Source organism: Phalangium opilio, unplaced genomic scaffold (genome assembly GCF_054372755.1).
Source record: "Phalangium opilio isolate 3A_F unplaced genomic scaffold, DU_Popi_V2 ptg000200l_1, whole genome shotgun sequence".
Lineage (NCBI taxonomy): Eukaryota > Metazoa > Arthropoda > Arachnida > Opiliones > Phalangiidae > Phalangium > Phalangium opilio.
This window is the reverse complement of record NW_028324213.1, coordinates 2478610-2504308: the sequence shown is the minus strand read 5'-3', so window position 1 is coordinate 2504308 and position 25699 is coordinate 2478610. Positions and strand designations below refer to the sequence as shown.

At 35.0% G+C, this 25699-nt stretch overlaps 2 protein-coding genes and 1 pseudogene across 2 annotated transcripts; 1 reads left to right on the top strand and 2 right to left on the bottom strand.

Moving 5' to 3' along the window:
• Positions 1 to 11778: 11778 nt before the first annotated feature.
• LOC149622087 (uncharacterized) lies at positions 11779 to 12898 on the bottom strand (the record flags this gene model as incomplete). The annotated part of the gene is made up of 1 exon (XM_089853669.1): positions 11779 to 12898. A coding segment is annotated over one exon (1059 nt), but the record flags the coding sequence as incomplete, so codon positions are not given.
• Positions 12899 to 12921: 23 nt separating this feature from the next.
• Positions 12922 to 13617, bottom strand: LOC149622086 (uncharacterized; annotated as a pseudogene).
• Positions 13618 to 21141: 7524 nt separating this feature from the next.
• On the top strand, positions 21142 to 25422 carry LOC149622085 (uncharacterized). Its single transcript, XM_089853668.1, has 6 exons — positions 21142 to 21391; positions 22149 to 22715; positions 24214 to 24435; positions 24479 to 24619; positions 24695 to 24822; positions 24880 to 25422. Exons 1-6 carry the CDS (start codon positions 21142 to 21144, stop codon positions 25420 to 25422), a joined length of 1851 nt encoding a protein of 616 aa, XP_089709794.1.
• The last annotated feature ends 277 nt before the right edge of the window (positions 25423 to 25699 follow it).

The following is a 25699-nucleotide window of genomic DNA, read 5'->3' as shown; positions in this document are numbered from 1 at the left end:
TTGTCACAACCATGAGCGACACAACCTTGAAGATATAGGACTAAGACAAAACGTAAAATCTAAACGTTATAAATCTTATTGTTATTTAATTATCCTAAATAGAGGGAGACATCTTATAAAGTTTGGAACTAGAACTCTGGGGTTCATCAAAGTCATCTGCCAAGTGCCAACAGTGGCAAATGTAGACTGTTGTGAAATTAAATGATGTTTGACTGACCCAACTGACCCATTATTATAATATTAGATTTCAGCTTTAATAGACATGAGAAATGGAGAATGGTGAGATTCAGAGTTGGACGTCAATTAATATTTCCTTTGACCACGGGTTTAATTTGGGCTTGGGTGCTTCATTCAACAATTGAAATAATGCCCCTTTTAAAGGTGAAAAAAATTATATAAATAAAAAAGCATGGTGCAACATTATCAAGAAATGAATTTACAGTTATTTACAAAATGAGGCAATTTGAAATTACACTAACTATAAAAAATAGACACACTCACATGAATATTACGCTTTTCAAAGGGGAAAAATTTCAACAAGCTAAAAATTGAAAGCAGTTAGGCTCAATTAAGGCAGAAACAGTTTAGTTTTTCGTTTTCTGCTTTCTGGTCAAAATCAGGAAATGAAATATGTGTGAAAAGTAGATTAGACTTAGATTGGTCAGTGCCCCTGCGAGAGATTGCAAGTTTGCAAACGAAATACATAATTTTGACGAAATCTCTGCGAGTTAAATATTGGCGGAACGAACATCAAGTTGAAAAAAATCAAAAAACTAAACGATTTTTTTATAATGTGGCGGTAATTTTTTCCTCACTAAATCCCTAGATGGTTGCCAGCGGTAGCATGCTTTTGAAACTTTAAATAAATTCTTTAGTCAACAAAAGTTCGTTGCAAGTTTTCGTAAGTAATGTAAAAGTGACAGTTTCGATTCGCGGGGTGCACAGCACCCATAGGAATAAGATGGGGTTATCACCTCGACGGCTTTTTCAGGAGCATTTTATGCCGCGAAGCGAGGGACTAAGCGCGGGTGAGGGTATTTCGCCTCCCGTCGAATTTCGATAGATGGGGTGAACGGGGTGTACAAATCCCCTAGAAATAATGGTCTTTTTACGGCGATACCTTCGAAACCCCAAACCGCGCTTTTATGTATGGAAAATCAAAAATTTCAACGCCGTGATAATTCTTGGCAAATACCGATAGCATTTTATCAGCCAACAACATAAAATCACCCCCAATTCGAACTAGGAACCCAAGAGAGCGAAAATTTTCCCGGGAATTTGGTGTATCCATAGGCGGTAGCGTGAAAAGTTTATTTCTCGAGTTTATAAATCGATTGTTTATCTATTGAAATGGCACTAATACAGTAAAGGGTGGAAGAATTGTTTTCAGATATTGCGATGGGGCTCTGTAATATTGCAGACTTATGCGAAAAATCTTATTGACCCCTTTGGGTGTAAAGTAAACAAACGGGGGTATAAAAGAGAAGAGAAATGCGGTAGGACGGTATTAGGGATCAAGTTGGCCTGCCTATGTAAGTAACATCTTATAACAGCAATATCATTAGAACTGTTATTGATACTTTACACTAATAGAACTTAAAATGATGAACTCTACGGAAAGACATGCATTCTTGAGGTCAGCTTCCTACGGGCAAAGAACGGATATATCATAAAGGAATTGGCGTACTACGTCGATGGAACTAATGAAAATGGGGTGTTCGTTTTTAAACCACCGTTTCCATACAACCAACTGACTCCCCGAGAAAAACGGACAAATTCCTGGATTTCTAGGAATATTTGCGCCCTGGAGTGGGATGACGGAGACTATGAGTATAGCGACATTCCCCATATTTTTAAGGAGATTAAGGGTGTAGCCAGCGTTTATTGGACGAAGGGACTTGAAAAGTCGACTATACTCTCGAAATACCTCGGGGTTGACGTGGAAAACGCTGAGTCTTTGCTTTGTCCCAAATTAAATAATTGCACAAAAAGCCCCAATTTAAATTGTAAATACCACGGGGATCACGTCCATTGTTGTTTATTTAAAGCATATAAGTTACACTTATGGATAAAAAATAATTGAAGTGTTTGTACACCAATTGAAAATAAATTCATATCTGGAAGTAATTCCCTTTGCTTTGTCTCAAATTAAAGAATTGCACAAAAAGCCCCAATTTAAATTGTAAATACCACAGAGATCACGTCCAATGTTGTTTATTTAAACCATGTAAGTTACACTTATGGATAAAAAATAATTGAAGTGTTTCTACACCAATTGAAAGTAAAATTCATATCTGGAAGTAATTCCCTTAAGTTCACTATTATTTGGTATAAGTAGCTGTTTCAAATTTCTTAAAAGCACCATTCCTTCTAACAACCACGTAAAGTAAAAGAAAAACTAAAATGGAAACCAAACCAATCCGACCTACTTTATGTGTCGAACAAAACGCTGTGCTCGTACGGGGACACTCCAATGAACGCCACTTTGATCAGTATATAACATGTTTTTCTAACAGGGGTCCTACGATTAGAAATTAAGCAAGGGTTTGAAATTTTAAAGAATGAGAGACTGTCTCTGTCGAGTGCATTTCAATGACTGACATTTTTTCTTTGTTTAATGTTTATGTATAACTATACATAAACATTAGGAATAAATCAAAAATAAACATAAAAATTAATCAAAAATAAATATAAAAATTAAAGAGTTAAGCCTTTTTTCCTTTGATAGTATGAAACGAAAACTTTTGGCACCGGTACTATAAAAAGAAGTCATATAATCACCGCCGAGTTCGTCCGCCCAGCAACCAATATGGTTCCCGATCGGTATGCTGAACTCTCCCGGTAGATGGCGGTAGATTATCGAGTTCGTATCGCAATACCAGGCTGCGCGGTCTAATTGAAGCAGCATTTTATTCAATTCGAGTCGCCCGTAACAAGAGACAAAGCCAACCACATACTGTACGATAAGAGAGCAATTGACTCCGAAATTGGCCGCAAACCGACTAAATCGAAGGTATTATCACTCGCGTATCGTATTCATTCGTAATAATTGCTGATAAAGATGCTACGAATTTTACCAGTGTGTAAAAACATACACTCTAAGAAGGGAAGTGTTAAAAACGTGTTATAAAGGTGTAATTTAAGAAAACACTTTTTAAAAATCGTAAAACACCCAAAAGAGAGTTTTATTTTTGTGGCCAATTTAAAGTGTAAATTCGGTGTGAAATAGAACTTTTAAAACACCCTTTTAAAATTAAAAATGGAAAATTATAGTACTGCGGGTTTCTTAAAAAAGGTCTTTCATTTGCATTTATGTTTTAATATTAAAGTCAATCCGAACCGTAAAAAATCTTTTAAAACTTAATTTCTAAACATTTTTCATGAAAGAATGTATTTTTATCCTTTAAATACTATTAAAAAGGAAATTGGTAATCAGGCGGTATTGTACATTCATAAAACACAGCTAAACGTGTTAGGCGACACTCTGAAACGTGTTAGATGACAGTCTTAAAAGCGTTAGGCGACACTCTTGCAGTGGCTTCGCTACGCCTTTTATGAGGGCTATAGCACGCCCAAATTTCAAACTTAGCCCCTCAAAATAATCCGTAAACTAAACATAAAAATTGCTAGTAGCCTCCTAAAGTTCTGTAGCAATATAGTGTATAAAAATTATAATGTAAAATTCGTTAAGTTTCATCTTTGAAGAGATGAATTTCAGTATCAAATAGTAGTGGGGACTAAAAGCAAAAGAAAACTTTACAAATAAAGATTGAAATTCTTACATCCACAATTGTCTCATAGTCAATAACTCGGTTCCGTACTCTTTATCGATAAAAGTTTGTATATCTTCAATATACGAATAATAATATTAAGCCCCTTCCCCCCCCCCAAATTTTAAACCCTAGCAACGCTATTGCACTCTTGAAAGTGTTATGCGATACTCTTAAAAGTATTAAGTCACACTAAAAATCGAGACTAGGTTGGGTACTGGCCTCACAGTACGGATTTTTATTTCTTTTTAAATATTGTAGAGTATACTAGGTCCAACGCGTTTCTGGCACTCGAAAAACTCTTAAATTAAAATTTAACGAATACGTCTTTATCTACTGCTATGACATTATTTCCTCCAAAACCAATTTAATACTCGATGAATTTGTACTAATTTAAAACTTTCTGCGTTTTTCAGAAGTTATTAAGTCGGTGTCGTCATTTTCACCGAGTCGGTGAAAATGACGATCTTACCATGCAGTTTCACGCTAGATTTTAAGTCGATCATGTGTCCAACTTTTTATGTAGTTTCACATTGATGCGAGAACTACCCTTGCTTAAAGGGGTATAGCTCTGCATAGAACTGTCGTCTTAAGCTCTCTCTAGGTTGAACCTTGCTGTGAATGTAGCGCTATTTGCTAATAAATCAAACACTCTTAATGGTGTCATGCGACACTCTTAAAGGTGTCATACGACACTCAGGAAGGTGTTATGTGACTCTAGGAAAGGTGTCATGTGATTCTAAGAAAGGTGTCATGCGACACTCTGTAAGATGTTATGCGACACTCTTAAAGGTGTTATACGACACTCTGAAAGGTGTCATGCAACTCTCAAACGTGTTGTGCTACACTGTTAAAAGCGTTATTTAAACTCGGAAAGGTGCTATGCTACACCTTTTAACGATTTGCACAACACAAAAAAATTAACTTTTAGTTCGATATAAGAGTTAAAAAGGTGTTGAACTTCACCTCTGTTGAACCATTTTATTCTTATTTTTGACACCAATTGCTCAAAAAAGTGTTCTTAAACCCTTTCAGGGGTGTAAATGAACACCTGTAACGCTGTCAAATTTGGACCCATATAGACTACTTTTAAAGGTGTTAAAGTACACCCCATATTCTTAGAGTGTACGACCCCAAAGAGATTTTAAATTAATTTTAGCAACATTTCGAAGGGAAGGGTTAGATTGAGTATCCGCCACGGTTAGAGACAGATTTTCATTCATGTTTATATCATCGATATACGCTTCTTTACCCAGAGGCGTTTGCAAGTGAGAGGTAACTCCGTAATTTTTCAATTTTAAGGCGATAAAATCAGTCATGAACTGGGAAATGATATTTTCGTTTTCGGGATAGTGGTACACCTCGAATATATCGAGGAATTTATAACCATGCTCTAAAGCGGCATAGATTTCTACCGTTGCTCAGACTGATTCGAAAACCCGTTCATTGACGGTGTAATCGCAGATTTCCGCTCGTAATTCTAAACACGTGCGACAGAGGGCGTAGGATAATTTACCTCCATTTCGAAACGTGATTAAGGGGATGTGGAGATCTTGGGGGCAAGCAGACGACGGCTCATGATGCCAAAATACCAACCTGGTGACTTGTCAAAATCTCTGTTGTAAATAATTGGGTGTCCGCTGGGATACGGCCAATCGCGACAAACTTTCGGGTATAAAGGAATAATATCCTTTCTCATCTCAAGATCAAAATTGTCTGTTCGTCCCCCATAGAGGGCGCTACGGGCTGATGTTTGAGGTCGAAAAGTTAAACTTTTGAAGAAGGCCTTAGCTTCGGCGTTTTGTTTTGAAAGCTTAACAAATCGGCCCACAAAGATTGAGGTATATCCGAATTGTATCTTCCCATTGCGCAGAATTCCATTAGACCGAATCCCACCAATGTTTGTAATGAATTTAGCCCAACGGCGGGTTTGGTATTTAAAATTCAATCGACACTATTGGTCGAATTAAGCGACACCAAAAATTCTATATATGTCGTTTTTCAATGAAAGCGTTTTAAATACTTTTTTACTACCTTGGAAACGCCACTATTTGGTAAAGTTATGTTAGTAGTATTTTACTATCTTCATATTGACTTCTCAAATAATGTGCCTTTTCCAAGAAAACGTTTGTTAGGTTAGGTTTTGTTAGGAGACGTCTCTTCCACTTGGGAGCGGTTATACACTTAAAGTATATTAAAACGGCTGGCTTAAAGTATATTCATGATGAATATAATATAAAACCCCACTTTTTGCTTAAGTTGGGTTAGTAATATTTTATAAATCACTTAACAATGTTACGCCTTTTCCAAAATATTGATGTGTATCTTCATTGAATTCTCTAATAAGATGCCTTGTCCATAAAATTACAGTTAGGTTAGATTTGTTTAGGACGCCTGTTCCTCTTTGGAGCAGTTATACACTTAAAGTACAATAAAACGGCTGGCTTAAAAGTATTTTCATGATGAATATAACATAAAAAAATAAATAAATATTAGCAATTGGTTTTATTATGTGATATTTTGCTGATTTTTTACTATTTTGTTCTTAAAACCCATAGTTTTAAAATAATAATTTAGGGAATGTTTGGATCTAGTGTTCATTTTACGTAGGTCTAAATTTAATTTTTCTTGCAAAGGTAAAATCTTTGCGTTCCCCGAATTTTATATATTTATTTTCTATCGGAAAAAACCCTAAGTGCGGGTTTTTCAGTGCCATGGGATCATCCCATTGGATCGAATCTAAATCCACCAAAGTGCGGGTTTTTCGGTCGAATGAGATTGGGTTCGGTTGATTGGGATTCCTACTGAAGCTCTTCGAAGCGGGTCATTTGTCTTTAATAAGCAACTATCTAGAGTGCGTTCCTACAGAAATCAGCTGCAGTTGGTTATTGTAAACATTAAGTTTTTGACATGGACAACAGTGAGAATAACAACCTTGGAAGTAGAAATTTTGGGAGGAATTTTACTGAAACCATCAGCTAAATAGAAAACCACGCCATATTCACCCCCGTAGCTTAAAACGGTTCGCAATTTTATATTTACAGTTAATCTGATTGTGATAATTTTCGCGTTAGAGCCATTAGACGCAACAATACCCAGACTATTGGGTTTATAGTAGTTGGTAACATAAATATTGGTTAAAGCACCACCCAAAGTAATATTTTTTAGGCAAAAAGGGTCTTATTTGATTAAATCCACGTAATGTATTCTAAAAGCTTCGACGCCTTGTCTTAGGACTCGGACGTCTTGAATGCAAAATTTAATAAACCTCTCTTTAATAATATAAATAGATTCTTACCTCGACGCGTACAGAGTTTGAAAATCAAGATAATCATTGGCTTTCATTTGAGCAATGTTTAAGCACGAAGCATCGGGTATAATGCCTATATAATTGACATTTTATTCGTCATGAAAATCAAATGGGAAAGAACCATTCGCAAAATCGCCGAGGCTAAATATGCCCCGTTAAATAAATGAATTTCGAAACAGGGACCGGGGGCAAAATAACGGTGGCATTTGTCGCAACGTTTCAAAATATCCTCGTTGGTTAAATAAAAAGCTTCTCCTTGGCATCGAGAACAGATATAGGATTTTGTAACGTCGGCAAATTTATGATTTTTAAATAAATTAGTATTTGTAAAACGATTTTAAACCCAAATCGCAAGAGATACAACCATCCCTCATTGCGTGCGAAGTTTTGTGGGATGGATATGATCGCCAATTTTTAAGAGATAAATTAATTTAAGAGCGCAACGTCCTTTAAAACTTACGGTAAAATTATTCGCTGCATCGACTATCACAATCAGATAATGGGAGCTAAATAATTTCGAAATTTTTTAATGTTTTCTAGAGTTGTTGAAATTGTCCTGATGAAAGGGCTGACCTTGCTTTTGTTGTTGTTAATAATTGCGATCGGCTAGCTCTTTACCCAGCGAAAACTCCACGCAAAACAGAGGTTATCATTGTTTTCCATACAAATAAACTGGTTAATTTTTCAAAAAATAATACAAATTAACCCAGGGTTCTATTTTTAATGGTTTTATAAGAATTCCCTATATTGGCATCAACGTTTAAAAATTTACATAAAATTGAAAATCCTGGCCATTTAAAGACAAACTCCCGACTCGATTGCGTTATTCTATAGATGGTGCGCATAATTCGCTTGCTAGTAAATTTATCAATTTTTATACATTTTATATTAACGGGGGTCGTCAATCCCAGGGGAAATAAAAACAAATCGAAGTCGATTATAATTGGGGTAATAAGTTACTAATTTGCGTATAACTTCTTCGCGAATTTTTCGAAAATTAATAATACCACTTTCGTAGTAAAACATGATATAAAATTGTAAATTCGTATACCCTTTAATTTGTGAAAAAAAAACACAAAGAAGTATCCCATACTGTATGCAATATCTAAAGATTCACGAGCAGAGTCACTACTGAAAGCAGCGAGACATTTTCAGGCCGCTGTTTTTGATAAAATCAGTACTTTAGAAGATGCTCATAACGTCTGTGCAGCCGACATCATGTGTCACAAGGGATATATTAATGGGTTCTAAAAAATATGAAAGAAATGTTGAAAAGGCAGCAAATAAACGAAAAAAATTGACCATACCGATGAAGAAAAACTGGAGGACTTCTTGACAACAGTTAACTTGGAAAAAATAGTTTTTGTCTTTCCGATTTAAGAATAACTTTCAACAAGATATACCTAAAAGACCATGCCGTAACAAACAAGCAACTCAAGCATATGTTAATTCAACGCTTTCATGAGAGTATTTCATTTGTATATCCGAGGGAAAAACCTTTCCCAGATAGTTTTTTCTTCTAACATACAATTGGAGTCAACCGTTAGCAAAATTTAATCAGTTAACCAAGTTCTGGAGTGTGCAAAATGCTGAAAAAAGAATGTGAGTATTGTGGCTTCAAGCTTGAACGGAAATTTTGTGACAACCAGGATCTTCTAGAAGCGACTGAAGAATATTTGGCAAACCGTCCAAGGCAATGGACCTGTTTCTTTCAAACGTAATTCTCAATATCAATTCAGAGAAAATGTGATATGATGATGTGCTTCAATAACCTAATACATAACGGTAAGAAGAAGACTCCATTGCACATTAGTAGCGCTCAGATGATAATGAAACCTGCAGTTTAAAGAATTTGATTTTGACCTTCAATCAACTTGGCCTGTGTACTAGTTACGACGATGTGCTCAGGCAAGACCGAGCGCTGGCTAATAGATCTATTCTACGAGCTGAAGGTCATCGGGTTCCAATAAAACATGCTATTCTCCCTGGTCATTCTATTAGAGGTGCAATGGATAACTTTGAGCACGAAGAGGTGACGCTATCGGTAATTGGTGGACCTCATGATACAATTTTAGTGATCTTCCAAGGTAGATTAGCCGGTCCAAATAATAAGCTTCGTGCTTCAATCCTCAAGGAAGATCCCTTTCAGTAAGTATAAAGGGTCAGGATACTGTTCCATGTAGTAAGTTGGCTAAAGGAGTCCAAATACCAGAACATCAAGTTGGCGTCTTCTATCAACGAATGGAGGTAGATGGTGATGATGATTTTTTTGGTTCCTATGTCGTTATCAATCTCGAAAAGAAGGTAACAGCCATATGCCCTCTTGCATTGCATGCAATAGCATAATTGGACCAAAACGTTGTCGAAAAACTGTTTCTGGCTTTACTCCTATTATACCGCATCCGGCCACTGACTTCGGTACGATAAATACAGCGATTTTCAGTTTTCAAGATGCCATGATCCAACTTGGTCAAAGTGAAGGCTCATTGTGGAGTGATGAAGGCATCTACAGGCTCGCGAAAGAGCTTAAGTTTTTATATCCGGGTCGTTTTTCTAACTTATTTCTTGGACTAAGTGGTTTTCATATGGAGAAAATCGTTATAGACTAGGAATAAAAAGGTGGTTTTTCTGTAATACACTACTTCCGCAGGGTCTTGAAATAACAATTATTATTATTTATTTAGTAGGCTTATTTTTATTCCTGTCATTATATTCACGGTTCGTTTGCTTGAAAACGATAGGTGTGACAAAGGGTTAACAAATTAACAACTTTGAATTTAGCCGACGTGTTAGGTTTATACATAAACCAACCATCAAATTAATGGAGCGAAACAAGGTATGTGGTTAAAAATTAAAGCGTAAATCATCCGTGGGCAAACCCAAGTATGTAGAAATTAACCATTTTTGACATAATCTATTGTAGAAAACCTTTAAATCCTCTTAAACTGGAAATTTAATAACACAAAAACTCCCCAAGGGAAATTGGACGAAACAACTGAAAGATATTCCAAAATGTTTTTCAAGTAGTACCATAACTGACCATCATTTCAAGAGCAATAAACATAACAAAAAGGGATATACCATGTTCAAGTCAAATAGAGTGAACAATGTGTTCCTTTTTAATCAAGCTAGTCAATCTCTTGTTCACATCAAAGCTAAAGTAGGAGCATCCTACAAAGTAAATGAAAAGTACAATTGTTACGTGGCTTTAAATAGCAAGACTGGAGGTGTAGAGCAAGGATTTTGTGAATGCCGTTGTGGGCAAGGTGGGGTTTGTTGCCATGTGGCTGCCGTTCTGTGGTTCATATTAGACTGCACAATGGAAAATAGGGTCTTCGTTCCTGAAGATTTGTCACCCACAGAAAGACCCCAAAAATGGGGACATTTCAAATCAATAAATAAAAACCTAAATACATCCCATTTCAGTTCATTAAACTTTAAAAAATATAACATTGAAAACCACCGGAAACCAATATCTCAGAGGCAAAGAAAGGTTTGTGTTTCTGCTTATTCATCTTCTGATGAGAGCACCTCGTCCATGCCAACAGAAGATGTGACCATAAAGACCTTCTCAAACACATTAAAAGACATGGGAATCCGCTCTATGTGGGTCAGAATAATGGAAGAAGAAAATTATAAAGCTGTAGAAGGGCCGGGTATTAATTATGGTGTTGAAACACAACAGAACAAGCATTTCCCAGACTGGATTTGCCACTTAACGAAGTAGCATTTAACGTGGGTATTTGTGTGACTCCTCAATCATGCCAAGTGACTTTAGAAGAAGCAAGAAGTATTGAAAAAGCTACCCGTGGTCAATCTCAGTGCCAGCTATGGGAATCTGAACGACTGAAACGTTTAACGGCATCCAATTTTGGGAAAATTGTGAAACGGAGGAAGGAAGTAACATCGCAATTTGTAAAAAGTGTTAAAGGAGGAACTTCTCTATCACACCTAAAATATGTAAAGGAGGGTTCAAGAAACGAACCAAAGGCAGTATTAAAATACTGCGCTTTAAAAGCTAAAGTTCATGTGTATGAAGTGGGTTTTATTATAAATCCTGGATTTCCTATTGTTGGTGCATCTCCTGACCGTCTCATTTTTGATGAAAATGAAGATAAATATGGACTTTTAGAGATTAAAACCATGTCAAAATCTAAAGAATTGGGCTTAACAATAGAAGATACCTTTACCCATAATTTAAAAACATGTCTTAAGAAAGATAAGACTGGCAAAATTATGTTAAACCGAACACATGATTATTATTACCAAATACAGGGTCAATTAGGAGTTTCAGGGCTTTCTTTCTGTGATTTGTATGTAGATACTGGGAAAGATGGTTATCGTGAAAGAATCTCATTTGACTCTAAACTATTTTTTGAAGTAATGTTACCTAAACTTTACACTTTTTTCTTCAGTCATTTTATTAAGTCCCTAGACTTGTGATATTGTTAAGTCCCTAGACTTGTGATATTGTTAAGTCCCTAGACTTGTGATATTGTTAAGTCCCTAGACTTGTGATATTGTTAAGTCCCTAGACTTGTGATATTGTTAAGTCCCTAAACTTGTGATATTGTTAAGTCCCTAAACTTGTGATATTGTTAAGTCCCTAAACTTGTGATATTGTTAAGTCCCTAAACTTGTGATATTGTTAAGTCATTGTTTTCAGTGAGTGTAAGACTTGGGTTCAAAGTCAATGAATACCAAATTTGAATTTTTATTTTGTTATACCAAAAAGTGTAAACCAATAAAAAGAACGTTCTTATTTATCCTTTCTTTTCCTTGTCACGTCGAGAAGTGGCTCAGAAATTAAATTAACTAAATAACAGGATACTTTCCAAATTTTGTCAAGACTGGCACTCATTGAATTTGGGAAAGTAAATTTCAATATACGAAAGTCTTTCAATTCTTTAATAACACGTTCAACGTGAATTCTAACTGCTGCAATTTCTCTGGTAATTTGTTCATCTGCAAGAGATAGCTGAGGTTTTCCTCCAAGGAAAGGAGGTATATTTAGTCCTACTCCTTTTGTCTTCAAGACGTCTGCTACTAGAAATCCACGGTCTGCCATGACCGAGTCATTTGGCTCTAATAAGGCTAGCAAACCACTTTCTATAGTCAACTCAGAGTCAGACATCCTACCTGGAGCCAAAGTTGAGACAAATGATATGAACCCATTTGGAGTTATTCCAATCAAACCTTTAGCTGTATTATGTCGCTTGTAATTTGAATATGTGTCACTCTGTACAGCATAACTACTCGGCGTCTCAATAAAAAATTCCGTGCAGTCGATTATGACTCTTGTACTTGGAAATTTTTCCTTAAATTCAATGGGCATGTAATCGTCTACCACTTTCCTTGATGGCCAAATAGGGATGCGCGTCAGCTTTTTATATAACATATCCAACCACGTCGTAAAATAGTTGTTAACAGTAGTTTTTGATATCCCAAACGGATAGGCCAAATCTTTATTTGGTAGCCCTACTCGAATCTTGCATAATGTTAAAAATAGCTGGTTTTTGAAATCAAGGGACATTGGGCGGCCTTTGGTTGACTCACTACTGCATGGTCGTTTAACTTTCCTCTCATATCCAACCCCATTGTTGAATAATCGTAAGTTTGCCAATTCAGGTTCAATTTGGGCATAAAGTGTGTTATATTCTTCAGTAGATGCAAAGCCAGTGTAGTACTTCAATTGCTTACAATCTTTCGAAATTGTAGTGAAAGAAAAATTGCCTGTGGAATTTTTCTGTGGGTCTTGTTGCAATCGCCTAATCGTAACACGAAGAGAAATATTCTCTTTCTTGGAATTTTCCAAAAACGTTTGCAGACGTGAAACTTTTTTTCCAACTCTTTTATATGAGACAGCGCTGATGTGAGCTGTTCTTTCACTTGACGGGGGTCCTCAGGAAGAAAATATACATGATCTGGGAAAAAGCTTTAATGAGCAAACATTCAAGATAAAAAATAATGAATATTAACATACCAAAGTTACTAATCTTTAAAAGCTCGTCTTTGTTTGAAAGCTTAATTGCACATTCTTCAACAACGGCTTGTCCTATCTCCACTTCAGAACCAATATTCTGGATTAAACCTTCTGGGTCATCATCAAGTTTCGTAGCTGATAGTTGCACATTTGAAGGGTAATAACGGTTCCCTAGGTAGACTGGTAAAATGTCATCTCTTTGCTTGATTCCACTTGAATTGAAGTGCACACCACATACGACACTTGTCTTTTTGGTTGCCAAATAATTCTTCTTTGAGGTTTAGCTACAACATCATCATCTTCATAACTACTCTGAATTCTTGAAATCCACTCGTTTCTTAAAATGGGATCTTTAGGTAGCTTATGAAAACTTTTTTTTTCCAGTAAAGAACGATGACCGCGGCTGTTATTAGTACAGTTCTTTACGCAACATACTGAACCTCCTTTCATATTTAACTTATTCATTATTTATAAAATCAATTTAAAGCGGTTAATTTAATGAAAGTTGTTTGTAACTTGGATTTCTACACGTAAGCCTCGGCTTTCTAAAAGCTCCATTAGAGCAGATGAATGCTCACCTTTCTAGGAGTAAGCATCATTTTTTAAACTGAACTGAACTGAATTAAGTTCTACACCCCTTATACCTCCCCTCTCGACCTCAAATCCAGTACTACTGAGGGAAAACAAAACTTCCAGGGGTATTTTTTTTTCCTGGTCTATTAAGGTCACATGATTTTTCAAAAACCTTTCGGGCCTACTTTTTGTCTTAATAAACAGTGGTGAGGCGCTGTCAAAGGCTTATGCCTAGTACTTGCGGGACTAAATAGGGAGACGGAAGATATTTTAGTTAAAAATTAATTACTAGGCCTATTTGAAAATAGGAAAAAATATTTCAGTGAAAAACATATTTCGTTTTGAAAATAGGCCTTAAACCCTCGGTGAAAAAATAGACAATAATACCTTTATATTACCCCATGCTAGAGCACTTTACTTCTAGTTTACTACTTGCTTAAATATTAATTGATTGATTTGTTTATTGTTAACTAGCTGTTACCCGCGGCGTCGCTCGCGTGTAATAAGAACTTCCATCAAAATGATATAAAGAATGGGTAGATTTTACTGATGACTGATATTTTTGTAGCACCCTAGGAGCGAGGGCACTCGGCGTTGCCCGTCAGCCCGTCGGGACATTTTATATTATTTTTCACGCGGACATTATTCTTTAAAGACGGGTTTTGAGTTTTTGGCCGCCATTTAAAATAATGGCAACAAATAGAACCCATCCAGCCCGTCTATAGGTTAAAGGAAACCAGTGTACTAAATATTTGTGAAATCGGTTGAAACGCGCGTACTTAATTACATAGAGAATATTTTTTACATTTCTGGGCGCCATTTTTTAAGATAGCGACGGATTGGGGGGAAATCTCTCTTAGTACGCGCCTACTACAAGCGGTTTGGGCTGGGCGTTTATTATCAGTCAGTCTGTCAGTCAGTCAGTCAGTCAGGACTTTGATTTATATAGATATAGATTGGTAATGAAGTCTGAAGTCTTTGTTGTCTACTCGGTATAAATTCTTTATTATTCAAATTAGAGCCATTTCAGAAGCTTTAGTGTGACGTCACCCACGCAGTATTTTCCCATAGAACCAAAGTGGTACCAGACACGGCCACCCACTGTCAAAGGTAAGCCCCTGACATTTTACCTTTGCACTGACGTCACAATTGAGATATCCCTATTGAAATTAAAACTCATGTCCATGAAAACATTAATATTATAGAAGATATGATCAAATTAAATTTAATTATTCTAGAATACATGAAATTAATTATACAGGGTGATTCTAAAATGGTGGTATAACAGAACTACTGCGGGTTCTATGAGCGATTTTAAGTCGAAAATGTTCTATGGCATTTTGTCATCCAGGCCACCGTTTAAAAGTTATGATAAGAATCATTTACGGATGACCCCTTAAAATTAATTAAATTAATCAAAAGCCCGGCGGGTTGAATAAATTTTTTAAGGGGACTCACGTGTTTAGTAATCGCGCGCGCGATTTTCTTCCTCGTGAACTCCATAAAGAAGTCCTCCACCAATGTAAGCTTGAAAATGGGTTCAAATGGGAAGATTCTTGCCTGATTGAGAAAAACCTAACAAACAATCAACAAAGGTTTAATTTTATATTTCCACTCTCTTCTGAGAATCGCAAAAAGAAGTGAAGCTTTTCAAGCAAAATTACACGTATTTTTGTTTAAAGTGGATCAAAACTTAATTTTAACAATTTGATAGTCAATGGAGTAAGAAGTTACGGAACACATGGGCTCTACTGCAATGTAACGTAAAAATTGTAAAGTCAGAAGGCAAATTAAGAAATCAACTAAATGCCAGTTTTTGGCGGTGTAGCGTGTTTTGCCTCATGGAATGAGAGTCTGACTAGATGTTCTCACATTCGATTCTCAAAACTTGATGAATCGCTGGCTTTTGTTTGCTTTCGTGGCCGGATTGCAACTAACTGTAAAGTCAGTTGGAATTTGGAAGGAATGAGAGTCTGACTAGATTTTCTCACATTCGATTCTCAAAACTCAGTCTCCAGTAATGTAACCGCGGCAATCAGAAGTAATGCAGGAAGCTAGGAATGAACCAAAGCATTTCCCAGGCGAGGGCGAAGTGGTCGAGCATACCTCTCTCGGATTCTTATAGGAATTGCTGGAAATTTCCCCCTTCATGGTCTACGCATAGCCGTGATCGGCGGACTATGGAAAAGCATGCCCTCCTTGTCTCGCCACTTTGCCTGATGATGTCAAACGCAAAAAGGATCCTTGCGCGAAGGGTTTCTTCGTCATTAAACCTTTGTTGATTGTTTGTTAGGTTTTTCTCAATCCGGCAAGAATCTTCCCATTTGGTCCTTTTTTTAATAAATTTTCATGCATTTCCCCATTGGGTTAGGTTTTTCTCAATTCGGCATGAATCTTCCCATTTGAACCCATTTTCAAGCTTACATTGGTGGAGGACTTCTTTATGGAGTTCACGAGGAAGAAAATCGCGCGCGCGATTACTAAACACGTGAGTCCCCTTAAAAAATGTATTCAACCCGCCGAGCTTTTGATTAATTTAATTAATTTTAAGGGGTCATCCGTAAATGATCCTTATCATAACTTTTAAACGGTGGCCTGGATGACAAAATGCCGTAGAACATTTTCGACTTAAAATCGCTCATAGAACCCGCAGTAGTTCGGTTCTACCACCATTTTAGAATCACACATTAGTAATTACCAGTAACTAGAAGATTACAATGCGATGGAAGTTAATAATCTACTACCAAATTTTAAAGCGTCGCCCACTTTAATCTGTCCTATAACTTCCTACAATGAGACAATGTAACACGTTACATGTGTTATACAAATTTTTACCGTTTTGATTAGTTACAATCTTACCCTTGGTATTTGCTCTTCAGCTAGTTGAAATTCATCAGTCATGTTTTTATTTTGGCGTCGAAATCTCTTTTAAGTTTACCAATTTCATTTTGGCATAGCGCCTCAATGTTTTCAAACCATGAGTTGCCTTCATTTTGTTGCTTTACTTTCTTGGATGATTTTTTACTCTTGGGTGGCATTGAAGTAAATTGGTGAGAATCTAGCGACGTGAAAATAATATTAAACTTAATAACTGGTGCGCGAATTTAGACAATTAAAAGATTTAAAACTAAATAGGTAAAAGCACTATCTAGCAAACACCAAAACCGTGTCACGACTCAGAAACAACAACCATTTTTCGCGCTTTAAATACAACTCGGTAATCAAGCCAATCACCGTCATATAGTTGGCCATCCAATCGGCGCTGGCCCTTAATAGGCTTACATTTTTTGCCGTTTTCTATGGAGTAGTTTTAGTGGAGTGATAATGGTATTTCTATTAAAATTGCCTTAAATGTATTCACGTCTATACCAATATTGCTCCATGGTGGCAGATTGCTGACAGCATCACATTCCTCGTGACCTTTCGTCTGCTTACGATTTAGGTCTATTCTTTGCAGTTTGTTGTTTCGCCGTCAATTTCAAAAACCTTTTGAGAAGCGTGGTTACTTGGGCGTGATTTTGAAAACCGATTTCATTGTATAAATAATGGATTATAGAGCTGGGTGGCGTGGTAGTGGTTCGCTATTAAAATCAATTATGTTCCGCTAAATAGTGAAATTCAAGTTAGACTCGTTGGTAATCGAATTGGAGTAGTAGAAAAACATCTTTCGGAAATCTGCCGAGGCTTATCGGATTATTTAGGAAAATTATCCAGCAGCGTTAGGGATAAAGGAGATGAACTATCCAAATGTATCTTAAATTTCGCTGAACATGAGAAACTAAATTTGACTTCACAAACTGCGCTACTTCCATTTGCTGATAATTTAGCCATCACTTTACAAGACTATGGAACGGCCGAGGTAATTAGCCTAGGCCTAAATCTCAAAAGAAACATTTTCAGTCTTTGATTAAGCCTAATTTCATCATTTAGATTGAACGAATTGATAGCGGAATTGTTCAAAACATCTAAATACGACAGCATTTGTACGCGAGCCAAAGAAGATCTTAGGACAAGGGAACTTGCACGCACAAATCACTTGAATAAAGTCAGGGAACAACGTTATCCCACCAATTGGCAATCAGTTGTGTGAGTAAACTTTATGGATATATTCTATCATAATAATACCCATTCTTTAAGTATTTTACTATATTATTTGTTTAACTATTTTTTTAATATTTTAACCCCAAATTTTCTTTTTTTTTATTATTTTGCAGACTAAGGTTTTTATCATTTGTGCATTTAAATAAACTGTTTTATAATAACCTTTAAACTTGGGTTATTAATGTTACATAGGCTGATAACGATTTTATGGAAGCCTCAACAGAATCAGCTTTAGTCGACAATTTGAAAATGAAATTGAAGATTTTGAAGAGCAAAAAATAAAAGATTTGAAAGCCATTTTTTAGACGGCAAATATTGAGATATCGTTTCATGCCAAGGCCTTGGAATTATACACCGCTGCGCTGCCTGGAATAATATTGACGATGGGGCCTTGAGAAGGTTAACTCGTGATGTTAAATTAGATTTTTAAATTTTAAATTAAATTTTTAAATTTTAAATTAAATTTTTAAATTTTAAATTAAATTTTTAAATTTTAAATTAAATTTTTAAATTTTAAATTAAATTTTTAAATTTTAAATTAAATTTTTAAATTTTAAATTAAATTTTTAAATTTTAAATTAAATTTTTAAATTTTAAATTAAATTTTTAAATTTTAAATTAAATTTTTAAATTTTAAAATTTTAAATTAAATTTTTAAATTTTAAATTAAATTTTTAAATTTTAAATTAAATTTTTAAATTTTAAATTAAATTTTTAAATTTTAAATTAAATTTTTAAATTTTAAATTAAATTTTTAAATTTTAAATTAAATTTTTAAATTTTAAATTAAATTTTTAGATTTTTAAATTTTTAGATTTTTAAATTTTTAAATTTTTAGATTTTTAAATTTTTAAATTTTTAGATTTTTAAATTTTTAAATTTTTAAATTAAATTTTTAAATTTTAAAATTTTTAGATTTTAAAATTTTTAAATTTTAAAATTTTCAAATTTTTAAATTTTTAAATTTTTAAATTTTAAAATTTTTAAATTTTAAAATTTTTAAATTTTAAATTTTATATTAATTTTTAAATTTTATATTAATTTTTAAATTTTATATTAAATTTTTAAATTTTTAAACAACCACCAAAAATTGTGTGACAAGGCCAAGCAAATACTCCGGTTCCCCCTATCGGAACTAAAATGTCCATCGTCAAACACTGAATTTTTCATTCGCTGGTGGTGCAAATATTGCAAGGAAGAGTTCGACTTGAAATCCTACATGAAGGACCATAAACCCAACTGCCGGAAGCGAGAGGACCGGAGAAAATCCAGGAGTAACGCCGTTTTCAGCGATGCTGAAAGCCACCAAAGCATTCCGAGTGACGTTGAAACCCCGGGAAAAACAGTAAATGACGGAAACGCGTCTGAAAACGAAGCTAACATCGACTTGGACCCCGAAATGCCATTGACCTCCAGGATGACATACCCTTGCGAATTTTGTTTAGTCCCTCTCGAAGAGGAGGACGAGAGAAACAACCACCAAAAATTGTGTGACAAGGCCAAGCCAATACTCCGGTTCCCCCTATCGGAACTAAAATGTCCATCGTGCCCACTAACTTTCAAAACGGAGCATTTAAATTTACAACATCAATTAAATTGTCCTAAAACCAAAAAACGGATATCGAGTTTTTTCGCGTTTTGCAAGTTTTGCCAAGTTACTTTCACCGACTTCGATGTTTATAAAACGCATAAAAACGATTGCGTAGTTCGTAACGAGAAGAAGGAAGAACCCAAAGTTTACAAATGCCCAAATTGTAAAGATAATTTCCACGACTTTGATGAATTTCGAGCGCATTCTTGGAATTGTCTCTATGCCGATAAAGCACAATGTGGAAAATGCGCTACCTTATTTTAAATTAGATTTTTAAATTATTAAATTAGATTTTTAAATTATTAAATTAGATTTTTAAATTATTAAATTAGATTTTCAAATTATTAAATTAGATTTTTAAATTATTAAATTAGATTTTTAAATTATTAAATTAGATTTTTAAATTATTAAATTAGATTTTTAAATTATTAAATTTTTTAAATTATTAAAATAGATTTTTAAATTATTAAATTTTTTAAATTATTAAATTTTTAAATTATTAAATTATTAAATTTTTAATTTAAATTTTTAATTTAAATTTTTAATTTAAATTTTTAATTTAAATTTTTAATTTAAATTTTTAATTTAAATTTTTAATTTAAATTTTTAAATTATTAAATTTTTAATTTAAATTTTTAAATTTGTAAATTAAATTTTTAAATTTGCTAATTAAATTTTTAAATTTTTAAATTAAATTTTTAAATTTGCTAATTAAATTTTTAAATTTTTAAATTAAATTTGTAAATAAAAATTTTAAATCAAATTTTAAATTTGTAAATAAAAATTTTAAATCAAATTTTAAATTTGTAAATAAAAATTTTAAATCAAATTTTAAATTTGTAAATAAAAATTTTAAATCAAATTTTAAATTTTTAAATCAAATTTTAAGCAGTATGTTAGGACACAATTCATAAGCGGATGTTTCAAAGCCCAAGGAGATTCGTATGAGAGTTCTAAAGAAGAGAAACATCTCAACAGTATCAGGAGGAGGCCAACACGCATTATTTATCTCTAAAATATAAAGAAGGAAAAAAAATAAAGTAGACAATTTTAGCAACACTTGTTTTAAAAAAATTTTTATTCTAGAATTTTAAGAAATAAAGATTTTATTCCACTATTTTTCTGAAATTATCATTTTTTTATAATCCTCAAGTTCTTTGTCTCTTGTCAGCACGCGCAAAGATAGGTTACATAGAGACCTAGCTTTGCGCGTGCTGACAACCGATGTTGTAACAGAGAATGTACACAGAAGTCGGCTGCCGTCCGATATAGGGAGTTGCCGATCCTATAGCGTCGTGGAAAGCAATTTCAAGCTCACGCGCATTCTTTATCCATGGTCGGAACTAGAGGCGTCGTTTTTTAACACGGGAGCGGGGCTCGAGCAAAGCTGGCAGGCCTGCCTCTACCCCCGGTAATCTTAAGGCCTATTCAGACGATACAACTTTTTGACTCATTTAGACGAGTAAATTTTTAGTGAGTAAACTAGTTCGATCTTGTGAACAGAATTTGGACAAGTTGAATCACCAAATATAAAATTGATCAGTGACGAATTTTTGCTAGCTCAACTTTTTGACCCATCGATAGAGACTATCCGACCAGTACCAAAGTTGTCTAGCCAATAAGAAGGCCCGTAAGTGTCACGAGTCAGGTCTTTCGTTCTCGCCCAATTACTGTTTCCCTCATATTAGTCGTCTGCTTATGTCGTATTGTCCCGCGCTTTTTGGAAAATTGGTTGAAAGGTACTTTCGTTATTGCGTGTGTGAACAGTCAATTCCTGGTCTTTAAACGTACGATATTGTAATAAATTAATAAAATGGATTCAGAAAGGACGAAATTTGAAAAACCTTGTGATTGCGGCAAAATATTTGCGTCGAAAAATGCATATTTTACCCATAGACGGAAATGCGAACATGTTAAAAAAGAATGTCAGCCTGGAAATTTCAAATGTAATGAACAGGATTGTTCCTCAACTTTCAAGTATAGTGCAGATTTTATCACTCACTTAAAATCATCCCACGATTTAAAGATTGAGAATGAAACCAAAGAATTTGAGTTCTATACAGGTATCTTTCGTAAAACTATATAGTTAGCTTTCGAGAAGGTAGTAGTTTTTTTAATTTGCCATCAGTTTTCGATCTTTTCCAAGCTAATTTAAACCAAATACAGAAAAAATTACATTTGGAAATTATTAACTCTAAGTTTCACGCTTTTAAATCAATACAACGTAATTTTTTAAATTATTTGAACATATTGGCAAGTTTGTTTTATTGTTTTCCACTTGTGGTTATCAAATTTGAAAGTCGTAATTCTGAAGGCGTATAAAACTCACTCCCCTTCCCAAGCTGACTTTGTGTTAAAGACGTAAAGTCAACACGCGCGCACGTTTTGTTCTCGTGTTTACATGTATTTATAACTGTGTTAAATTGTCATTGTCTTAACTTCAAAAGGGCTTCATTGTTTGCTTCATTAAGTGTAAGTCCAGGCTTTTTGTAACCTCCACCTCTTCTTACCTCGGCATCAGTGCGCAAGGAGAGTACGTTGTCTCGCGCTCTACTAATTCATCTTTAACGGTGTAAATAAATCGGGATTGTTTCTATATGTATTACCATAAGTTTATAAAATTAATATGGTCCGTTTGATAGTGGTTATTGCGGAGAGTACGTCTTATCATAATAAGACGTATTATTTGATACAACCTGTCGAGGTCATACTTAAACTTATGATATCCCGTCATGTCGTCGATTATTAAAAGTTGTAAACATTGTGCCTGTATTATCAGTTAATTACCGTGCTGAAGGTTAATCCGTTTTCTGCGCATAGAGTTTGAAGATTGGAAGGATCTTTACGAAAAGCGAACAACTTCATCTTTTATTTTGGATAAAGTCAAAAAGAATTCAATTGGGACTGTGGAATACTTCTATTGTAATCGATCAGGCTGTTACGCGTCACAGTCATCGGGAAAACGTTTGCAAAAATCACAGGGCCTGTCGAAAATTGGTTCAAACTGCACCGCCAGCATTAAGGTTGAAAGGAAACATTCTTCCGAGAAGGTTGCTGCCACTATAACGCATACTCATTACGGGCATGACCAAAAACTGGCTCATATACCCAATCCAAAAAACGATAGAAAGTCTATAGCCAGCCAATTAAACCAAGGAATTGAAAGCCATAGAGTTTTGAAAAACATTTTCTCTGGAACAGAGAGCCAGCTTGAAAGGCAACATTTGTGCACAAAGAGAGATATCTTAAATATAGCAAATGCATATGGAATTCAAAAAATAGAAAAACACGCCAAAGACCACCAGAGCGTAGACGCGTATTTCTTAGAGGATTTAAAAAAAGATAAGAGCATAATTCTCTATAAAAGACAAGAAGAAAAAAACCCTGGTACATTCTGCTGAAGAAACATGCACTTAAAACTCTAATGACTTTGCCTTGGGTATTATGACCGCGACTTCCAAAGAAACATGTTCCTAAAGTTCGGCAAAGATATAATTTGCTTAGATGCCACTCACGGAACCAAACAGTTAGGGCTGGGAGTATCGAAGATTTTTGGTATGGATACCGGTATCGAATACTGAATATTGTACTCGATACCGGGTATCGGTATCGGAGAAAAAAATACTCGATACCCAAAGTATCGAGTACTTTTTTTAAAGCGCCACCTATGATAGATTTTGCGTATTTAATTATAATAAGCTATGTTATTAGTTTTTATTTCTTGGAAAAGCATTGCTGCAATATTTTAACATTTAATTTAAATTTATTTAATCTAATGTTTAAGATGTGATTTAAGTTTAGTTAGCGCCATAGATATATATACGGGTCTAGATACACTTCCCCTCTGTTAGGCCCTTTAAAAAATGCGGAGGTGAGAACTAGCAGTCGACGCTTTACGGCGGGGGAATTAGATCCAAACGCCATCTATTGAGAGTTTCAAGAAACAAAAAAACGAAAAATTCGAATATGGAAAGCGCGGGAAATTCGAATATGAAAAGAGCGGGAAATTCAAATTAGGCTTAACTTTTCAAATAGCTTTACGTATTTCTGATCTCCTTTATACGTGTAATTATGTTCTTAAGTGAAATAAATAGTTTTTATGTAGTAGAAGTAGTGTTTTTAATGAAATGTTAGTGAAATAAGGCATTAAAGATGGTTAACAGTTGTTCTTATTTACAAAATGATTTACTTACGAGCAGAATAAGAGGACCTCCCCTTCAGATTAGGAAATAGTTTTACTTTGAACAAACATTCGCTTAAATCTCTTTAAATATCAGCTGTTACTGCAAAGCATCAGCACGCCCGCTGGCAAAAGTTATTTATCCAATTTTTTAGCTTTCAAAATTCAGCGATAGATGGCGCTCTAGGTATCTTCCCCCGGGAAAATCGCGTCGACTGCTAGCTGTCATCTCCGTATTTTCCCCGATTCAGTAGGGTATCTAGACCCGTATATATATCTATGGTTAGCGCTATTCACATAAACTTTCTGAAAGCTAGAATCCTTTTAAGTATAATAAAACACGTCGAAACGCGTCTAAGTTAAATTTCAGGTCATTTGTATCAATAGGACGAAGGAACTGGCCAAAAAACATACCTCCTCCTATAAAACTTAATATTAATTTTCGGTTACTCCGAATTTTCTTCAAAAGTCCCGCTTATATATGTAAATCCAATTCTTTGATCGGGATTCTATAGCGCGAGCAGGTTGCGTAGTATTGGGCGCGATCGAATGGGCTATGGTTGAAGAAGCTACGTCTGACGTCAGTCTACTCTAGGGATGGAATATAGAGACTAATCTATGTCGACGAGGGAAACATTCACGTGTTAAAATATAAAGCAAATGATTGGCCGCAAGTTTGAAAAAGAAACGTTCCTTCGATTCCAGGGGGAAAAGATAGGGGGATAAAGAACTCGATGCTTCGGATTTTTCGAAACTACTCGATACCAGTATCGGATCCCAAAAACGGTACTCGATACCGGTATCGAAAGACTGAAGTACTCGATACCAAGTTGGCATCGAGTAGTATCGAACAGCCCTACAACCAGTATGACTTTAATCTCATTACGGTTTTAGTCAGAGAAGGGGTGCCGGTAGCTTGGCTAATTAGTAATAGGGAAACTTCGGTTAGCCTTGACTCTTTTCTTCAAAGCAATAAAAAACCAAATTGGTAACATCAATGCAAGAATTATTATGACCGACAAAGCGCCGCAGTATTTTAGTAGTTTTGTCGACGTATTTGATTGCGAGCCAAAAAAGTTATTATGTCACTGGCATGTGCATCACGATTGGCGTAAATAATTAATCAAAATAAGGGGAAAGGATACAGCTTCGGTGTTGTATAAAGGATAGTGTCTTCTGCTTGAAGAACCCGATACTTCAAAATTTGAAACTCTTTTGGAGAAAAGCCTGGAAAATGAAGACACTCGAGATTTTGGGCAATATTTCAGAAAAGAATGGGTTCCCGTTAAAACTGAATGGGCTAAATGCTATCGTGTACGATCGGGAGTGAACACTAACATGTATGTGGAATCCTTTCACAAGACATTGTAGTACGGCGAAAGCTATCTCAGAGGAAAGCGAAGCAAGAGGCTTGATAAATGTATCGTGTTCCTTCAAGAATTTGTAAAAAAACTGGCCATCAACAGATTGATAAAACTTGAGAAAGGAAAACATACGTGGAAGTCCTCCAAAATTGCGAAAAGACATAGAACTGCTCTCGAGCTTCCGACGTCATTGGTGTCACAAACATCGGGTTGCACTTGGAAGGTTGCCACCCAGCGTTCGATCAACGCCGACACTACGTGTTTAGATCGCCTCTTTTATAAAGTTAAAAAACACCCGGAATGCTTCGAAAATTGTCAAATTAGGTGCCGTGAGAGCAACATTTGTCTCCATTCATATTCCTGCAACTGTCCAGACGCCGTTGTGGGTACAAACATTTGTAAACACATTCACCTTGTAGTTCGCAATAAAGTGATTGAACAAACGCCTTTAACAGATGTAGTCGATAAAGGGGAAAGACAGGAGAAAAGTAAAAACGAATGTTCTCAAGTAACGGAAAGCTGCGTCAGTGCTCAAGTTGAGGAAGACTAGCTTGCGCAAATTCGCTTTTAAAGTCTTTTGGTGACCAAAATTATGACTATGTGCGACAAAATATCCAAATGCAACAATACGGATGCCTTGTAAACAGCGAAAAATCATATAAATAGTGCTGACGCCATTCTGGAATTGGAAATCCTTGGCACACAGGAGAGATATTCTTTGGAAGGCCAGTTGAAAAGTAAATCTACAACTTCTCATAATAAAAACGTCGATACCCAGAAGAGATCGTTCTTTTCAACGAAAAATAACAGGAATAAAACCAACGTCA

What these genes read in the sequence shown, in the direction of transcription:
- LOC149622085 (XM_089853668.1), top strand. Translation starts at nt 21,142, where the DNA reads ATGGATTCAGAAAGGACGAAATTTGAAAAACCTTGTGATTGCGGCAAA. An exon ending in ACAAGAAGAAAAAAACCCTG is followed by an intron (nt 22,716 to 24,213) that starts GTACATTCTGCT and finishes CTTCGATTCCAG; the next exon opens with GGGGAAAAGATAGGGGGATA. An exon ending in GCCGGTAGCTTGGCTAATTA is followed by an intron (nt 24,436 to 24,478) that starts GTAATAGGGAAA and finishes TTTTCTTCAAAG; the next exon opens with CAATAAAAAACCAAATTGGT.